The following is a 20,110-nucleotide window of genomic DNA, read 5'->3' on the forward strand; positions in this document are numbered from 1 at the left end:
GGAAAATCAGATTCAGAAGCAAGTGTCCCTGAGTCTAATGACCATTCAAGCAAAAGCAAGAAGTATTTACGAAGATATTAAGGATATTAAGTAAGGCGAACCCCAAGCCAAGATCGTGGCAAGCAATGGGTGGTTTAATAGGTTCAAGCATTGCACTGGTTTCCACAACATTAAAGTATGCGGTGAAGTCGCAATTGCCGATTCTGCAGCTGCAGAGAAATTTTGTGATGTGTTGAAAAAAATTATTGATGAAGGCGACTATTCAATGCAGAAACAATTCCAGGTTTCAAGACTTCAAAAGATAGGGCCACACTCTTGCATGGGGTTAATGCAGCCAGAGATTACAGATTAAAACCACTGCTTGTGTACCATTCTGGAAATCCTCATGCATTTAAGGGCATCAATAAATGCCATCCTACCCGTGCATTTCCGATTGAACCAGAGAGCATGGATAACAATATCACTCTTTGAGGATCGGTTTAAATGCTGTTTCATTCCCAAGGCTGAAAAATATTGTAAAGACAACGACGTTCCTGTCAAGATTTTGCTTCTATTAGATAATGCTTCTGGACATCATACGCATCTAGTTGATTTCAATTCGAACTTGAGAGTCATATTTCGAATTTAAAAGCATACTATTTACGCACATTTGCTCAGGCATTGTTCGCAGTAAATGATGAAAAAAATTGTAGGTAAAGAGACTTGGAAATCTTACAATATTTACCATGCCGTCTTAAACATTAATACACCAAAGGCACAGATTTCCATCAGTCTATGATTCCAGAATGGATGGTCTTACACTAAGCAAGATGGCATCTTGCATTGGTCAGGGTGTTTAGTAGCTTGTGGCAGGTGTATGACTGTGATAACGTGTATCATGCAGCATACTGTACTGGCACTGATATGTGTTCCAATTATCCCATTGAGGGACTGTGTGTGCTGCAATGTCTACCTATCTTTTGAGAAGACAGGGCTCTCCTGTTATTTTCCATCATTTTCAGAGGTTTCTGGGTTTTTTTGGGACAGCTGAGCTTCCATTTGCAGTTCATATCACCAATAATTGACCTAGGGACATTCAGTCGCATTGAATATGTCACGTACAGACCTTATGTGCTACCCTCTTATCATTCCATGCTGGAAATCCTTTAACTCCATCAATTGTGGCACCTTGCATTCACAATCGTACTACTGTTTTGTCAAAGGCTTATTGAGCATATTTATAGTTGTCTGACACATGGCGCTTGGGTAGGATATGACCAATCATCAGTGGAGGGGTGTCCAGATATTAATGGTAAGCGGCAGTGTATATATGACAATTATAAAGAAATATCTATCCACACTGGGATTAAAAAAAAATTAAAAATAAATAACTAAATGAGGATATTAAAAAAAGACAAAGCTTACAGGTTGCATTTTCTGAAGACAAGGCAGTACAGGAGGAAAGCAGCCACCTACAAATTGCAAGTGAAGTTATAAATAAGTAGCATAACAGCAAGGTACAGTTCAGACAAAGTTCTCATTTAAAATTCTACATGAGTATTAACATTAAAAACTTAAAAAACAGCACTTTATAACATACTGGCATGGAAAAAAAAAATTAAAATGTGTTTGAGTTCTTAATGCTTGACAACATCCTTAAACAGTTAAGAATATATATGAAAATATTTATACATAAAGCAGAATTTGATAAGCATTCTTTTCAAAACTATTTATGCATTACTCTAAATGTAAATGATTAACATTCAGTAACAACTTTGTGGATTACTGCATAATTCAGCAATGTTTAATATAATACAGAGCACTCATCTATTAAACTACAATGTTAGAAATTGCTATTACAAATTCTACGTTAATTATATGTGGTCTTTCACAATGCAGCAGATTACGAACTCAAATCACACATTTAGTTCAGAAAGTGCAATGTGCAAATAATTCCAACACTAGGAAAAGGTTTTTATATGTGAACTTAAGGTTTGTACTTAGTGGTGACACAGGCATACATGATGCCTGTGTCACCAGAATGGCAACCCAAATAGAAAATGCAAACTGGGCATTGCACTTTGACAAAGTGAAATTGGCTAAAACTATATCAAAAACTTGCATAAAATTCTTAGACCTTCACCAACCTTCAGTCTTTTACAACTGGTATGAAAAATTTCAGAGACTGGCTGCCCTTGTAAAGGAAAGGGTAGTGGTCCCTTACAGAGCAAAGCAGTCTTCAAATGTATAAGATATATGTTCCTGCACAGTAAGGAGTTAAAAATATTATAAGGTGCAGTGTAGCAATTCCATAAAAGTGTATAAGAATGAAATCATATAAGTTGAGCAGCTACTGCAGGAAATCATTAAGAATTACAAAGTGTGTTATTTTTAATTTTCACATGAAATAATAAAAGAAAACAAAAATGTGTGTGTGACTACATGGTTTTTAATGATGAAGTGACATTTCATCTGTGTGGATGTGAATTAGCACAATGAAAATGTGATGTGGGGTACAGAAACTCCTTATGTCTATATCAAATACACTGCTACTTTCCAAAGTTAATGTGTTTTTTTCAACATCACATGAAAAGGTTAATGGACTTTTTTAAGCACAGAAAAAAAAGTCCATAGTCCTTGCTACTCCTTTTTAGGCCTATCATAACAAGTACATTATCTACACTAAGTGGCAGACAGTTTTTTGTAATCCCACATGCTTTCAGATTGTTCAGATGTCCACTGTTGGAGAGACACCCTCCAATACTGGCACTGAGAACAAGCTGCTTTTCATTTGACAATTTTTTTATTATAAAAGGCTATCACAGTAGGTTACAGATTGGAATCACTGATTACTGCCATCTGTAGCAGTTGAAAATGGCCCAATTTTCAGAGGCATCACTAACTCTTCTTTTCCTATCTGTGCAATTTCACTAACAATGCCTGTTGTTTTGGTTCTTCCACAACCATTTTTTTTGTTATTTTTCCATTGGAAACATTTCTGCATCATTTGTGCTGATCATGCACACCTGCAATCAGCACAACTCGTAGGATGATGTTCTGTGACAAAAGATGCAAATAAACATTTGGTACATATAATATCATTTCACCATGAAATGCTACATTAATTTTTGCACTTCTTTCCATGCATTGTTATGCTTATTTGTTTACAAATGATTAAGTTATGTTTCCTGTAACCTTTTTTCAGATTTTACAATACATGAAAAATCTTGAATATATGTGTTCTGAAATTTCAGGTAATATTACTGAAAGATGTTAATTAGCTTCACCCTATCCAAATACTATGAAATTACTGCACAGAACAATACATGTGATAATATCACACATTTCTATTTTGCAACACAGACTACCACAGCATATTTGATGGCCAATTCTTTAATGAAAATAAGCAGAAATTTGCAAAATAATCCAATTTTAATGGAGCTTTATGATACTTGTGTGGATATGTCAAGTCTATGTCTAAGTTTGCTGATGATATAAAAGTGCACATAGTGATTAATGACAGTAATCATGGAACATGCTACTTATCAAGTTCTCAAAAATTCAATGGAGTGAAAAGAAGCAAATGAGGTTTAATATTAATAAATGCCAGGTACTGCTTTTGGGTTGCAGTGTTCCTAGAATAACACACCATTTTGATAGAACCATGCTCATGGTAGCTGTAAGTCAAATGAGTTTTTTGGCAAAAGCTGTATGCTATGAGAGCTATATAATGTAACTATATATGAAAGACTCATGTACAACTGTTATATATCTCTTATAGCACAAGGTTTTCACCACAAACCCATTTGACTTCATTTTATTTACTGCATCTTTTTGCATCTCACACTGTGGATTTCCTGTCACTGAGTTGTTCAGGTCTTCACTGTGCCTACTTGTCCACGAATGAGATCACAAAAAGGATTGAAACTCGGGTGTAGGTAGCGGCTAAGAGCCCTCTCAACATGAGATCAATGTACTAAGTATCAAACTTAGTTTTCTCAATGTTATACAAAACGAGGATATGCCCTTCATGTACAATTAAATAGTTGATAAGGAAAAAAGACCCAGGGATTTTTTTTTTTAGTCTTTTTTACAGTGTGAAATTTTCTGAGCAGCACAAAGAGGATGCTAGAGCAGCCATTGGGCTCTGTCAATGATAAACAGGAACTTTACTAGCAAGGCAAAAGTGATTATCTCATTGTAGAAGGCAATGGTTATGTTATATCTGGAATACTGCAAATCGGTTTGGAAACTTCACTTTTTCCAAAGGGCACAGATCAGTTGGAAAGGATGCAGAAAAGAACAACAACAACAACAACAACAACAACGTGGTTAGTTGGGGGACACAAAAGGATATTCTTACCAAGAAAGACTGGGGTTATGTAAATTGCAACCTCTGGAAACTAGGCATATGTGTGATGACCTAACTGAAGTGTATAAGGTTTTAAAAAGGGTTATGTATATTAAATGCTAATGGCATCTTTACTGTTTCTCAGATGACATACACATATAAGGACATAAATTTAAATTGAAAAAAGGATAGCTGTCAAACAGATTCATGGAAATTTGCGTTCAGCAAAGAGTAACTGATCATTAAAATAAACTTTCACCTATTGTTATATCTTGAACAAATTTAAAGAAAGCATGGACAAATTATTGGCAGGAATGGACCAATGAAGTGGGTAGTTTTTTTTTTTTTTTTGGCTAGTGCTGTATAAGTGTTGCTTCCTTGCTGGGTTCGAGCCCGTCACCACCAAATACGGAGTATGCGGAAAGGTCAAGGAATGACCACCGCATATCCCGGAGCAATATGGCCTTAGTTGCTAATGCTCCTAAAAACCAAATAACAAACAAGCTTCCTTGCTTCATGTTGCAATGCTAATACTTATAGAACTGATGAATACTGAATAGTACAGAGGATTTGTTTCCCCATCAGTTAAAATATTATCAGCAATTGGCGAGTAGATAGAAGCCCATGGAGGGTTAAAGAAGTCTCAGTTTTGGTAAGATCAATATTTCAACTTTGTGCCAAATTGTGTAATCTATGCCCAACTGGTCTATTTGCTTTATGTATTTATGCTACTATAATAAATTTCCCATTATGGTTTAAATATTTCCTAGTAGGCTGAGGTGGAAGACTATTTTAGCAGCAAATACAAGGAACAATTTTTCTCCAAATATGTAGTGGAGGTTTATGAACATTGATGTACAAGCTGTGAATTAGTTATGTTCCAAAAGCACCCACAGCAAAGTCTGAGAGCATTATGCTAAATGTGATTTAGCCATTTCAGTATGCTCTCCTTAGATGAATCACAAATAGTCACTCCATAATCAAGATGAGATCTGATCAAGTCACTGTACAGACTGTTTTCTAACTGCATCCCAAAGTCATGGCTGGATGCACCCAAAGTATACATTCTGTTTTTTAAGAAACTAGTGCATACATACATACTTGATGTGCTGGAAAGTTAAGCTTATTGAAAAGTATTAATTTATGAAGAAAACACTATTAGTAATTGAGATTACGTGGTTGAGAGGTTAAAGTTTAGGATTGGGATGTGGAGAACATTTTCTGTTGAAGAATACAGCCAACTCAGATGTTTAGCCCTCGAGAGAAATTAATCTAATGAAATCTGAAGATGGATGTCTCTCTCATACACATGAGTGTCTCTCTGATCAACAGGTGAAATACCACCACTTTGCTTATTGGAGGCTTGAAGTGGTGGAACCCATGTTTAGTCTCTAGAGCTAACTTCTGGTCAACCCTTCCCTATCTCTTCCATCATGCAGTATGATTGATGACTTTTGAGGTTATGATGAATGTCGTGCCGAGATCCAATATTCCTTACATTTCGAGGGTGCAGCTCTAAAACGGTGTTCGCAGGCCGGCCGCTAGTTAGTACACCGGACCAAACCTATTGGTAACTGTCTAGGAGGCTTCCGGATCAGCTAGTGTATAATCTTGCTACCTCTACTCTGCCAGATAGTGACTGGAGGGAGTCCGAGTAGTGTGTATGCAGGGAGCATTGTTGAGGCCACGTTATATCAAGGATCTGGGTATATTCTTACCACATGTATGCCATATCCAAAAATTTCATTACTTCACACAGCATGTCCCACCCACTTTTTCTTACTATTGAATACACCATGAATTGTCAAACTAATAGAGCAAGCTTATCTACGAGAAGATCTAAACCTCCCAAGCACTTCCTAATTCATTTCACAAATATACGTGGTCTCAATTCTAATTTCAACGATGTCCATTTCCACTTGCAGTCTGCCAAACCCCATGTACTTTTTCTCACAGAATCTCAGTTATCGGTTGATTCAACTACTGCTCATCTCAGATGCCCAAATTATTCGCTGTATAATTCCTTTCGCCTCAAAGGTGGTACTTGTGCATATGTCCGTTCTGATATTCGCTGTCAGAGACTTGGCAATTTGGAATCTCCTCTCTTTGATCTTCTCTGGCTTAAAACCTCTCTACCTCACTGTGTCAAATTCATCTGTTGTCTCTACCATTCTCCCAACTCCACTACTCACTTGGAGCTCTTTGACTTCCTCTCTTTGCAACTTGACTTTCTCCAGTCCAACTTTCCAAACAGTGAGGTAATTTTCCTTGGTGATTTTAATGTTCACAACTTCAGCTGGCTTCCGTTTTCTAGTCACACCGACCCAGCAGGTCGAGATGCTGAGGCTTTTGCAATTACTAATGACCTAGCACAGATTGTTCATTTACATACAAGAATACTTGACAATCCTAATCATACAGCCAATACGCTTGATCTTTCTCTCCCAAACAACCCTTCTAAGTACAGGGTCGAAGTGAGAGGTCCTTTAGGCACTTCAGATCACAACTTGGTGATTGTCTCTTCTCCAATGGAACCTTTATCTCATGGCTATTCCCAACCTCTGTTTGGCATTACAAGAATGAAAAATGGGATGACCTGCGAGACTTCTTTTCTTCTTTTCCTTGGTCGGATTACTGTTTCAAAACTTCTGATGTCAATGTTTGCTCAGATCGTGTCAGTGAAATTATTCTTGCAGGAATGGAATCCTTCATCCCACACTCCACTTTAAAATCTCGTCCTTTATCTAAACCTTGGTTTTCCAATAGATGTGCTAAGGCTGTTCAAGAGAAGAATGTTGCATATCATAATTAGCTTGTTTCTAATTCTTCAGTTTCATTTTCTGCCTACACCAAAGCTCGCAACAATTGTAAAGCAGTTATTAATCAGTCCAAACTAGAGTTTGAACAGGCTACGAGTACAAAACTTGCTTCTTGCCCTAATGGTAGCCGAGCATTCTGGTCTCTTGTCAAAGCTACTGGCAACTTTTGCCCATCTCTGCTCCCACCTCTGTCCAAACCAGATGGTTCTGTTGTCACTTCAGCCAAGGATAAAGCAGATCTGCTAGCATTCCATTTTTCTTCCAGCTCATGTATTAATGATCTTGGTAAAACACCTCCCACCATTCCCAACACGCTCCATTCAATGCCTCCTGTGGTCTTCCGTCAAAAGGATATCAGAAGGATTTTGATGAATCTTGATGCTAAGAAAGCTCCAGGTCCTGATGGTATTTCTCCACTTGTTCTCAAAACCTGTGCTCCTGAACTTACTCCTATTCTTTGCCGCCTTTTTTTTTTTCACTTTCTTATTCCAAAGGAGTTTTTCCTTCTGCTTGGAAATTTGCTCATATCCAGCCAGTTCCTAATGACAAATCCCTCCCATCCAATTATCGTTCCATTGCAATTACTTCTCTTTCTAAAGTAATGGAGAAATCAATTAACCGCCAACTCTTAAACTACCTAGAAACCTTCTGTCTGATCAACGATCGCCAGTATGGATTCCGTCAGTGTCGATCTACTGGTGATATTCTGGCTTATGTCAACCACTTATGGACTAACTGAATGGAAAGGTTCGGTGAAACACAAGTAGTTGCTCTTGACATCTCAAAGGCTTTTGATTGTGTTTGGCATAAAGGTCTTCTAAACAAGCTTCCATCTTATGGTTTGCCAACTGTTTTTAGTAATTGGTTATCCAGTTTTCTCTCTGATCGCTCACTGAGGGTGATGGTAGATGGCTCTCTGTCTTCTAACTTCTCCACTAATGCCGGTGTCCCCCACGGTTCAGTTCTTTCCCCCACTCTTTTCCTCTTGTATATTAATGACCTTCTTCCATTGACTGGAAATCCTTAGTTTTGCCGATGATAGCACATTGCATTCCACATTCCATTTTGGGAAACCTTGTCCTGCTCAATCAGCTTCAACTTCTCAAAAATCTGCTACCAATTCCTTAAATGCCGATCTTCAGGTAATTCTCCAGTGGGGCAAAGACAACTTAGTTGATTTCAACCCTTCTAAAACTCAGTCTTGTCTTATATCTCGCAAAAAGGATTCTTCTGCTCCTATGCTTATCTTTAGTGACACTCCGATTTCTAGGCAAAATGATATCTCTTTTGGGAATTACCCTGACTTCTAATCTCTCTTGGCACAAGCACATTACTTGGTTTTCTCTTTCGCTCTCAGCGTTACTTTTCTTCCAAACAGCTGCTCACTCTGTATAAATCGCAAATCCGCCCTGCCATGGAATATTTTTCCCACATCTGGGGTGGTGCCCCCAAAACCTCTCTCAGGCTTCTTGATTCCATTCAGAAGAGGGCAGTTAGGTTAATTAATGATTCATCTCTAACAGAGTCTTTCCACTTTCTTTCTCATAGACGTACTGTTTCTGCTGCATGCCTCTTCTACAGATACTTCCACGGGCACTGTTCTTCTGAATTGGCTTCTATAATTCCCGCTCTCTCTTTCAAAACAGTTTGAACACGTGCCGCCACTGGCCGACATCCATTTACTGTCCCAACTTCAAACCCACAGAACCAACTTTTCATCTTCCTCCTTTATTCATTCAACTGCCGTTTTCTGGAATAACCTTCCTTCATACGTATTTCCTGAAAATTACAATCTACAGAAGTTCAAGTCCAATGTCAACAAATATCTTCTTCCGTCTTCTCAACCTCCAACCCAAGCACGGTACTAAGTGCTATAGGTTCTAATACCTCTCGTGTTTGGGGTTCACATAAAAAAAAAAAAAAAAACAAGGATTTGTTTCCTCATCAGCTAAAATATTATAAGCAATTGGTGAGTAGGAGTATAACCATGGCAGACTAGGAGTTAATCATTGATTCAATAATTTCCAGGCAAATTATAAAGGTATATATTAACCTCCAATCTCTAGATGGAGAAAATCAAAAGGGAAATGCTTTAAGCAATGGGACAAAGTAGTATCGGTCAGAGATGAACAGATATTCCTATATTTAAATGATCCATACATATGACATTGTTAGTTGTTCTAATAACTCACAATTCCACATGTACGATTCCAGAAGATTTAGCCCAAGGAATACAATTTCAGCTATCCTGTACAGATAGTATAATGTATATGGGGCAAGTACCCAGGAAGTGAAGATCTTATACTCAGTGGTGGGATTCAGCCGGTTCGCACCGGTTCAGCAGAATCGATACCTAATTTTTTGTTGAGTTCGGCGAACCGGTTGTTAAAATGGCACTTGTGATCAGGGTTCTCTCTAAGGTGGGTGCCTGGGCAGCCACCCAATGTGGAAATCATGAATTTACATTCCTTACTCTTTTTTAACGTTCATCTATGCAACAGCGTATTACAAGTGCCTGTAGTAATAATCATTCCGTCCATAGGTGAAAAAAATTAGACGGAACTATGCTTGTAATATTTATTTATTCATTTCATAAAACTCATTATACCTTTGATGAAATACTACATTTTTATTCCCTCGCGTTTGTTACTTAAGTAAACAAACATATAAAGTAAAGAGAAAAAGTGCCAAACAACCAGGGGGTGACACATTGTCATATGTTTCAGCTTTGTGTTACGCCCTAAATTCACACAAGATATTATGAGTGCATTGATGTTCCCCAATCAATAAAAACAATAGGAAGCTAGGACACAACGAACCAATAGAAATATAGATTTCAAGAGTTATCTTATCGCCCATTTCGGAAGCCGTGGAAGAACGTTCTTCCATGTTGGAATCCTTATGCCAGTGTGCACGTGGTAATTAGCATTAGCATTTGATGCAAGAAAGCAAGCTTATGCAGCATCAGCCAAAAAAAAAAAAAAACCCACTTCCACTTCACCCCTCTGTTCATTCAAAATACCTGTGCAGTTGAGCCTTAAACTTATTTAGGCTATCAACCTCCACCACAAGGGATGGAAGTCTGTTCCACCAACCAACCACCCGCTGGCTAAAGGAAAATTTCCACACGTCTATCCTACATCTGTCTTTCCTCAATTTGAATTTATGCCCTCTAAGTAATTAAGTAATTAAGACGTTTTTATCACATATTTCCCGTGACAAACAGGTTTGTCGTACACATTATTCTATCATATTTAATCTGCATAGCCTATGCCATTTATTAATTAAGCAAGAAATTTTCGTTTAGTATCGATAAAATGAAGAAAATGTATGTTCTGACTGATGTTTATCAATGGTATAAACACAGTGCTTTGTTTATAAAAGTTTATGATATGACCACATGTGGACAGCACCAGTAAAAATATTCAAATATATAGGCACATATCCGCTCCTGCTCTATAATATATTAAAATAAAACATTATTTAAATTTTTTGAAGTAGCCCTTAAAAGGATGAAAAGGCAACAGAGTGACAGAATTCAATAAGAAACCAAAATCAGAATTGGCCTTGGATGGTACAAAACAGTCACAAGCACAACCACTCCAACTTGAAGAAAGCAGCAAGTCAATTATTGAAATAAAAAACGATAACTCCAAAATTGAAAATAATCATCCTGAATGCTGGACAGTGCAATAATATGACAATTTTAAAGAAAAATATGATGGACTGGTAATTTTTAACAAAAAGTTGGGTTGCGAGTATTGTGCAAAATATGACTTTATAAAAGAGAAAAGTGTTCATGTGTCAAAAGAATGGAAATGTTTTCAGATTGAGGCATCAGGGAAAAATAAAGAGGTACAACAAGTTTCTCTAAGGAAAAAAATAAAAGAACATTTTTCATCAAAAGCTCATAACATTTGTAAAGAGAACTTCAAACAATGTGAGCAGGATTCAATAACAAAAGTAATAGATACAATGAATGAAAAATATTTAAGTGCTACTTGTAGAGTATTTAATACAGTTTACAGCCTGGCAAAAAAGATGTAAACCGTTTTCAGACATAGAAGATGAGATAGAAGTGCAAATTAAAAATGGATTAGATATGGGAATAGGATTACATTCTCGTAAAACTGCTGTGAAAGTAGTTGATTTCATTGCAAAGGAAATTAAAAAAGAAATATTTAATAAAATTATTCAAAATAAAATGAAAATATGTTTGATTATTATATGTTTGATGAAGCTTCAACGATATCCTGCAAACCAGTTATTATGCTTTTCTTAAAAATTGAGGATTCAGTTACATCACCAACAATTTTCATTGAACTAGTTGAATTGGAAAAAACAAGATGCAGAGAAAATATGTTCTTCAGTTATGGAAAGTTTAAATAATGTTGGGCTTACTAAGAACTACCTAGAAAAAAATTTAATAGGATTTTGCTCTGATGGTGCCAGCGTTATGCTTGGGAGAAAATCTGGAGTGAGCACTTGGATTGCAAAAGAGTTTCCAAACGTAATAATATGGCACAGTTTAAATCATCGCCGTCATCTTGTTTTAGATGATTCGATAAAGGAAATAAAGCAAGTAAATCATTTTAAAATATTTATTGATAAGATATACAGGGTGTCTCAAAAATATTGGTATAAACGTTTAGAGAAGTAGGTAACATCTAAAGGAATGTAAATCGCATAGGAACCCATAACCGGAAACGTCACTGTAAGTCAGCACATGGCACCGTTCATCAGTTCACGAGAGGGAATATTTCTGGTTTACTCATTCAAGCAGTAGTTGCCGCATGAAGAGCATGTATCGATATATGAACTGTGAGCTGGCAGACATGCACCTAGTGTATGGATTAGCAGAGGGCAATGTACGAGCTGCTCAACGAATTTTTGGAGAATGCTTCCCAGACAGACATGTACCGGACCACCGTTTGCACATGTGCAATTATGGGTCATTTAGAGGTAACAGGAGTAGAGTGGGCAGACCACGTTCGATGCGAACTCCCGCCACAGAAGAAAGTGTGTTGAATGCCGTCCAGAATAATCCTACTACCAGCACACATGCCGTTGCCTCTGCCTTAGGAGTGTCTCGTTGCAGTGTACAGCATGTCTGGTATGACGATTCCTTACACCCCTTTAATCTCCAAAGAGTTCAGTTACTTGGGGAAAACTGAACCAAAGGGTTCAGTTTGCCCCAAGATCATCCTGCACACATGGCTTGTGTGCAGTGGTTCCTCCAAGAAAGTGCTCAAGACTTGAATTTTCCAGCCTATGTTTTGTTCACGGATGAGGCTTATTTCACTCGGGAAGGCTTATTCAATCAGCACAATGCTCATGTGTGGGCTCACGACAACCCCCATGCGGCACAACATCGCTTCGCAATAAATGTGTGGGCAGGTATGGTCGTTGACTGCTTAGTCGGCCCATACCTGTTACCATCCCGCATGAACTCCGCTAAATATCAGATCTTTCTTGAACAAGTTCTACCAGGGTTACTTGACGATGTTCCAGCAAATGTGAGATGCAACATTTGGTTTTAACATGACGGGGTGCCTACCCATTATGGAAGGTGTGTTCATGACCATTTGAACAGGCATTTTGGACATTGATGGATTGGCCGTGGTGGACCCGTTGCCTGGCAACCACGCTCACCTGATTTATCGAGCCTTGATTTCTTTCTGTGGGGGCCCCTCAAATCTATCGTGTATGAATCCCCTGTGGAGACGGAAATGGATCTCGTGGCGAGACTTGTCTGCACTGCTGCTACCGTCAAAGAAACTCCAGGTGTGTTCAACCGTGTCCGCCAATCCATGCTGCATCAGTGTTACGCATGCATTGCGTCTTATGGTGGAACCTTCGAGCATCTGTTGTAACATGAAATGCATCCATCTTGCACTCCATTGTTAATATTATGCCAAATAAATGTTTGCCACTAATTACTGTCTTGTGCCTCTACTACTACTTTCCCGTGACGTTTCCGGTTATGGGTTCCTATGCGATTCACATTCCTTTAGATGTTACCTACCTCCCCTAAACATTTGTACCAATATTTTTGAGACACCCTGTATACTATTTTTCATCAATCCAATAAGAACCAAATTGAACTTTTCAAAATATCTGAACAACTTTGAATTGAAATAATAAAGATTGGTAGAGTTTTGGGACCAAGATGGGCTGCCTGTAGTTTAAGGTCAACTCTGGCTGTGTGGCACGCTTATCCAGCGCTACATCACTATTTTTATTCAAATAAAAAGTACTTAGATATGGCTGCCTGCCTTGAAAATATATATTTTATAACTGATTTAGCATTGATGACTGATATTTTAAATGAAATTTCTCTTCTTTCAAATGCACTGCAAACAAGAAATACAGACATAATAAAGGCTTAAAAACTTGTGATAACTTGTGATAGGCGCCGCATTGTAGAAGACCAGTGCACAACCGGTATATGGCATATACTGGTTGTGCACTTGTTATTCAATTTCAGGGCAGCAACGACACTTCTGATACCATCATGTTGGACTTTTTGGCAAATGATTGGGGAATATATTCAAGGTATGGCACCCGGCATCTCAGTACAGGGAATTTATAGAATTCCCATAAACAGTGTAACATTATCCTTAAATACTATGAATGCTGGTGAATTTGCAATTATAGTGATATGTGCAGGCTAACATTATCACAAAGGGATTACTAAGCTAATGAAAAAAAATTAAATTTTGAACAAAAGTGATAAAGTTGGTCCTTGAGACTATCACAGACATTCTTTCTCGTAAGATAAGGTGGACTTGCTACCTGAGAGTCTAAAATACTGATGGAATTGATATACAGATGACATTCGAGTCAAGTGGACCGAATTTCAGTGAGGTCTGGTCATTCTGTGACAACCAAATCCTCTGCTGTGTGGAAGTCCTGAAATATGGCACCTAGTATATTGGAGGAAAACATCCCCTCTGTGTTACCAGGCAATATTAGGTGGTAGATGACTCTCATCAACCAGTGCAATAACACTTGGAGTCTGGGTGCGAGGTTAGCCTGTGCGGACATTGCTCCTTAAAGCTCTTCAAACAGAGAAGTTTTTCCTGATTTATTTTCTGCTTTATTAGTTTAAATTGTCATATTAACTTATTTTCTAGAGTAGCTTTATATTCCTAGTTACGATACTTAGTTTAAAGTTTAACTTAGACAGAGATTTCGTAGATATTACTTAGTATCGGTAACGGTATCAAATCCACGTGTCACAAACCAAATTTTTTTTTAACCAAATTTAGTCGATTTATTAACCAACTGTTATATCAAATTATCATCTATAAGTAGATTATAGACCTAGTCAGGATCCTTAGTTTATTCTAAATTGAGATAGCGAGATTTGGAAGCTAATCAATACTTACGAGTCCGTAGAAATACCGTTCGTGATTCCCGCCATTTTTACACGATAGCATAAGCTTAGTGTCGTATAGTGCATAATATAATATTGTCAATTAATCAGTAAATCTATTAATCTTGATAAACTTTATTGTCAATTAAATTGTACTTTTAACTCTATATATATATATATATATATAACGACTTAATCGTAACAAATAATTAATACATAACTATAGTGGTACACGTGATACGGAAGTTGTATAAAGGGAACTCGTAGAAAACACTAGATACCGAAAAAAAAATATATATAACATAACTGTTTTGGGATATAACTTAAGGATTTAATTTTTGTTTTGAATTTTATTGAATTAAATCGGAATCATGACTCTGACCAGAGCAGCAAAGCAAAAGGCTCAAGCTAATGGGAGTGCTGTGGTTCAGGGGAGAACTGAGGGGGGCAGTTGCCCTCTGAATCACAGTCTATTAAAATGCACTGTTTGCTTGATGTTTGCGGAGCAGTCGGGTACGGGACATGATACTGCCAAGGGGGATGTCTTTGTGTGTGCACGATGTAAGGAGTGCAAGGAAATCAGGCGACAACTCAGCGTTGTTATGGGCCTTTATGAGAGCTTGAAGGACAGGGTGGATGCCCTCGAAGGAAATAAATTGAGGGGCCCATCAAGCTCTCAGCTGCCCACATCAACGCCAGAGCTTGCACTTGGTCATCAGGCAACACAGAAGCAGCCCCCTAGGCAGAATGCGCTGGTCCCACAGGAACTAGTAGTTGTTGGTGACTCTATTGTCAGGGAAACGGGGAACATACTTTGTAAAAACGATAGGTGGAATAGGACCAGGGTATGTCTGCCAGGGGCAAAGGTTGATGACGTTGTAGAGCGGATATCATCTTTTAAGGGCACAAAAGGTGATATAGTTGTACACGTTGGCACTAATGATATTAAGAGTAGGAGACCGGCGGAATTACTTAGCAAGTACAGGTCACTGTTGAAAAAAAGCCGTGAATTAGGGTTGAACTTGAAAGTGTCTGCAATTCTGCCCAGACACGATAGGAGGGAGTATATGATGAGAGCCTTGTCGATCAATTCGGCCCTGGAGGGATTGTGCAAGGCTCAAGGGGTAGAATTTTTTTCAGCCTGGACTGTACTTGTTAACAGGAGAGATTGCTTCTACAGGGATGGGATACACTTAAATAGAAAGGGTGCAAGAATTTTTGCTGATGCTGTCGAGGCAGTGTTAGGTGGGTCGGAAAACTGCTAGTTGGGGGGGATACAAGGACTAATAGATTAACAGTAGCCACTGGCAGAGGTGGAAGTGATTCTTGCACTGCTTCTATTCAAATGAGCAGAAGTCTGAAAAACAAGATGCAGGATATTTCAGAGACTGCTGGTAGTCATTGCGGTACAAGTAAACACATGGGTTGTGTTAGGGTAGCTAAGAATAGAAACAGGTGCATGTATACCTGCGTGTACACCAATGCTAGGAGTTTGGTAAATAAATTTGATGAATTTGAGGTATTGCTCAAAACATCAAAGGCAGATATTGTTGGGATATCAGAGACGTGGTGTCACACAGATATAAGTAATGCGGAACTGGAATTTGGGGAATACAATGTGTATAGAAAGGATAGACAGGACAGGAGGGGAGGAGGGGTTATGCTATTAATTAAGAAACACATAAAGTCCAAGGAAGTGAAGCCAGTCGACATCGATGGACAGGGCAGTGTCGAGTCAGTTTGGTGCGACATAAGCATAGGGAAATCAAAATTGAGAGTAGGAGTGTGCTATAGGCCTAATGACTCTGATGAGTATAATAAGATATTGTACAGGGAAATAGAGTGGGCCAGTAAATCTGAGAGTCTTATAATGGGGGACTTTAATTTCCCAGATATTGACTGGAATTTGTGGGTTGGTCACTCGCACACTAGCAAGGCTTTTGTGGATTTATTGGATGATTGTTTTCTACATCAGCATGTTCGTGAGGCAACAAGAGGGAGCAATACTCTTGATCTGATTATCAGTAGTGATTCTTCATGCATTAAGAACCTGCAGATAAATGAACCACTAGGTGGCAGTGATCACAGTGTGTTGAAGTGGGATTTACTCAAGGAGGTAACTACCATCAGAGGTAAAGGGAAGGGTTTTTGTTTTCGTAAAGGCGACTATGATGGTCTGAGACAGTATTTAAATTCTATACAGTGGGACCAACTGATGATGTTACCAACAGCAAACTCAAAATGGGAAGCATTCAAGGAACTAATCTTGGAGGCTACCAGGCTTTACATACCAACTAAGAAATATTGTTCAAGGTTTAGGCCTAAATGGTTGTCAGATGAGCTAATGAGACATGTGGCAGAGAAGAAAAATGCATGGGATACATACAAATTAATGGGTGACATGGAAGCCTATGATAGATATAAGTTGGTCTGTAACCAAGTCACAAAGGAGATTAGGCAGGCAAAGGCAGACTATGAAAAATCCTTGGCAAAGGATGCAAAGAAAAACAGAAAAGAGTTTTTTACATACTTGAAGTCGAAAAGGAAAGGGATGAATCAGATTGGTCCACTGGATATTGATGGTTCAACAGTTGAGGATCCTGCTCAGGTGGCTAACAATCTAAACGAGTATTTTGCATCTACATTCACGCATGAGGAGTTATTCAGGAAGGAGAATGATGTAGGTAAAGTAAACATTGGCAGTGAGCTGGATGATTTTGTAATAACTGAGAGGAAAGTGGAGGAGAGATTGTTGAGGATAAACATAAAAAAGGCACCTGGGGTGGATGGGATCTATCCAGTTATATTAAAGGAGGCAGCAAAGGAAGTATGCAAACCCCTAGCCATAATTATGAGAGCTTCTTTGGACTCAGGGGAGGTGCCCATAGACTGGAGATGTGCAAATGTAACCCCAATTCACAAAGGAGGATCAAAGGCTGACACAAGTAATTATAGACCTGTTAGTTTAACTTCTGTTCCAGGTAAATTAATGGAGGCACTGGTTAAAGAAGCACTGCAGGATCATCTAGACAAGAATTCAGTTATAGCTCAGACGCAGCATGGTTTTGTTAAGGGCAGGTCTTGCCTGACCAATTTGATTGGATACTATGATGTAGTCACAAAAGAACTGGATGCAGGGAATAACTTTGATATTATATATTTGGATCTTAGAAAGGCTTTTGATACTGTTGCACATGGAAGACTGCTGCACAAATTGGAGCAGTGTGGCATTGGAGGCAAATTGCTGCTATGGATAAGGGGATGGTTGAGTGGCAGAAGACAGAGAGTGGTAATCAATGGACACTGCTCAACGTGGACTAATGTTATTAGTGGAGTTCCTCAAGGTTCAGTGTTGGGTCCGTTGTTGTTTTCGGTGTTTATGAATGATATTGATGATGGGATATCAAGTTTAATGTCCAAGTTTGCAGATGATACAAAGGTTGGCAGGGTCGTTAAGGACAATACTGACGCTATGCCTGCTGCAACAGGATCTGGAAAGGTTGAACAGATGGGCTGAGAGGTGGCAAATGAGGTTTAACATCGACAAATGTAAAGTGCTGCATATGGGAAACAGTAACCCCAGAGCAACGTATCAACTCTGCGGTACTACACTGACAGTGGTGGAGAATGAAAAGGACCTGGGGGTAATTGTGCAGGCAGATATGAAGTTCTCTGAGCAGTGCAGACGAGCTGCAAGAGTAGCGCATGGTGTCTTGTCAATGATATACAGGAATTTTTCTAGCAGGGATAAGGAGGTGATTATTCCCTTGTATAAGGCAATGGTAAGGCCACATCTTGAGTACTGTGTACAGGTCTGGAGGCCTCATTTCAAGAAGGATGTAGAGCTGCTGGAACGGGTACAGAGAAGGGCAACAAGATTAGTAAATGGAACAAAGGGTTGCTCTTACGAAGAAAGGCTTAAGTTTTGCAAATTACAGAGTCTGGAGACTAGGCACCGGCGAGGTGATCTGATAGAGGTGTATAAGGCTTTGAATGGTTTGAGCATGCTCAATGCCAATGGGATTCTTCATCTTTCTCAGAATAATCACCTCAGAGGGCATAAATTCAAATTGAGGAAGGACGGATGTCGGATAGATGTGCGGAAATTTGCCTTTGGCCAGCGGGTGGTGGTTGGTGGAAACCGACTTCCATCACTTGTTGTTGAAGTTGATAGCCTAAACAAATTTAAAGCTCAACTGGACAGGTATTCGAACGAACGGAGGGGTGAAATGGGAGTGGGTGTTTTTTTTTTTTTTTTTTTTTTTTTTTTTTTGGCTGATGCTGAGTAAGCTTGCTTTCTTGCATCATATGCCTCTGCTAATGCTAATGCTAATGCTAACCCATGTTTAGTCTACAGAACAAAGCTCCGGCTATCCTCCCCATCATGCAATATGATTGATATATTTTGAGGTTATGATGGGTATAATGGTGGGTTATATTTTTCCTTACATTTAATCATTTTTAATCTTCGGATTACATTTATACAGCTCTAAAATGGTGTTCGCACGCTGGCCACTCCACCACACCGAAGCTATTCGTAACTCTCTAAGAGGCTTCTGGATCAACTAGTGTATAATCTCTCTCACTGCCCCCCCCTAATCTGCAGACAGTGACTGGAGAGAGAGAGAGAGAGAGAGAGAGAGAGAGAGAGAGAGAGAGAGAGAGAGAGAGAGAGAGTGTGTGTGTGTGTTGTGTAGGGAGGTGGGGCATTCTCGAGGCCACATCATGCCAAGGAGCTGAGTATATTTTTCCTGTGTGTATGCCATATCCAAAATTTCATTACTTCATACAGCATGTCCTCCCATCTTTTCTTACTATTGAATACATCATGAATATCAAAATAACATAACACACTTATCTGAGAAAGGATCTAATACTTTCAAATACTTTCTTGTTCATTTCATTTCATAGATATTAGCATTAGCTGAGGCAAATGATGCAAGAAAGCAAGCTACACAGCATCAGCCAAAAAAAAAAAAAAAAAAACCTTGCCATTTCACAAATCCATTTGTTCCAAATGTCTGTCTAGTTTTGCCTTGAATTTATTTAAGCTAACAACTTCCACAATGACAGATGGAAGTTTGTTCCAGCAATCAACTACACACTGGCCAAAGGAAAATTTCCGCACATCTATTCGACAACTGTCTTTCCTCAATTTATGCCCCCTCAGGTTTGTAATTCGAGCTAGAGGAAGAATCCCATCAGCATTGAGCCTGCTCAATCCATTCAAAACCTTAAAAAACCTCAATCGGATCACCTTGTAGGTGCCTAGTCTCCAGATGCTGCAATTTACAGAACTTAAAAGCCTTTCTTTGTAGGAGCACCCCTTTGTTCCCATTCACCAGTCTTCTTGCCCTTCTCCGTACTTGTTCTCGAAACTCTACATCCTTCCTAAAATGAGGCTTCCAGATCTGTATGCAGTACTCAAGATGTGGCCTGACCACTGCCTTATCCAGGAGATAATCACCTCTTATCCCTGCTAGCAAAATTCCTGTATATCATTGACAAGGCCCCATGACCTACTCTGGCACCTGTTTGCACTGCTCAGAAAACTTCATATCTGACTGTACAATTACCCCAAGG

General features: G+C 38.8%; 1 protein-coding gene across 1 annotated transcript in view; it reads right to left on the reverse strand.

Annotated features, from left to right (window-relative positions):
• LOC150091576 (poly(A) RNA polymerase gld-2 homolog A-like) overlaps positions 1 to 20,110 on the reverse strand; it is a 359,740-nt gene that overhangs the window by 53,658 nt on the left and 285,972 nt on the right. Inside the window, exon 10 of the mRNA XM_090384638.1 lies at positions 1,405 to 1,451. Within this exon, the coding sequence (XP_090240764.1) occupies positions 1,405 to 1,451 (47 nt within the window). The remainder of the gene's footprint in view (positions 1 to 1,404; positions 1,452 to 20,110) is intronic.

This window comes from Mastigoproctus giganteus, chromosome 1, assembly GCF_048544385.1.
Source record: "Mastigoproctus giganteus isolate SK-2022 chromosome 1, ASM4854438v1, whole genome shotgun sequence".
NCBI classification, from domain to species: Eukaryota; Metazoa; Arthropoda; class Arachnida; order Uropygi; family Thelyphonidae; genus Mastigoproctus; species Mastigoproctus giganteus.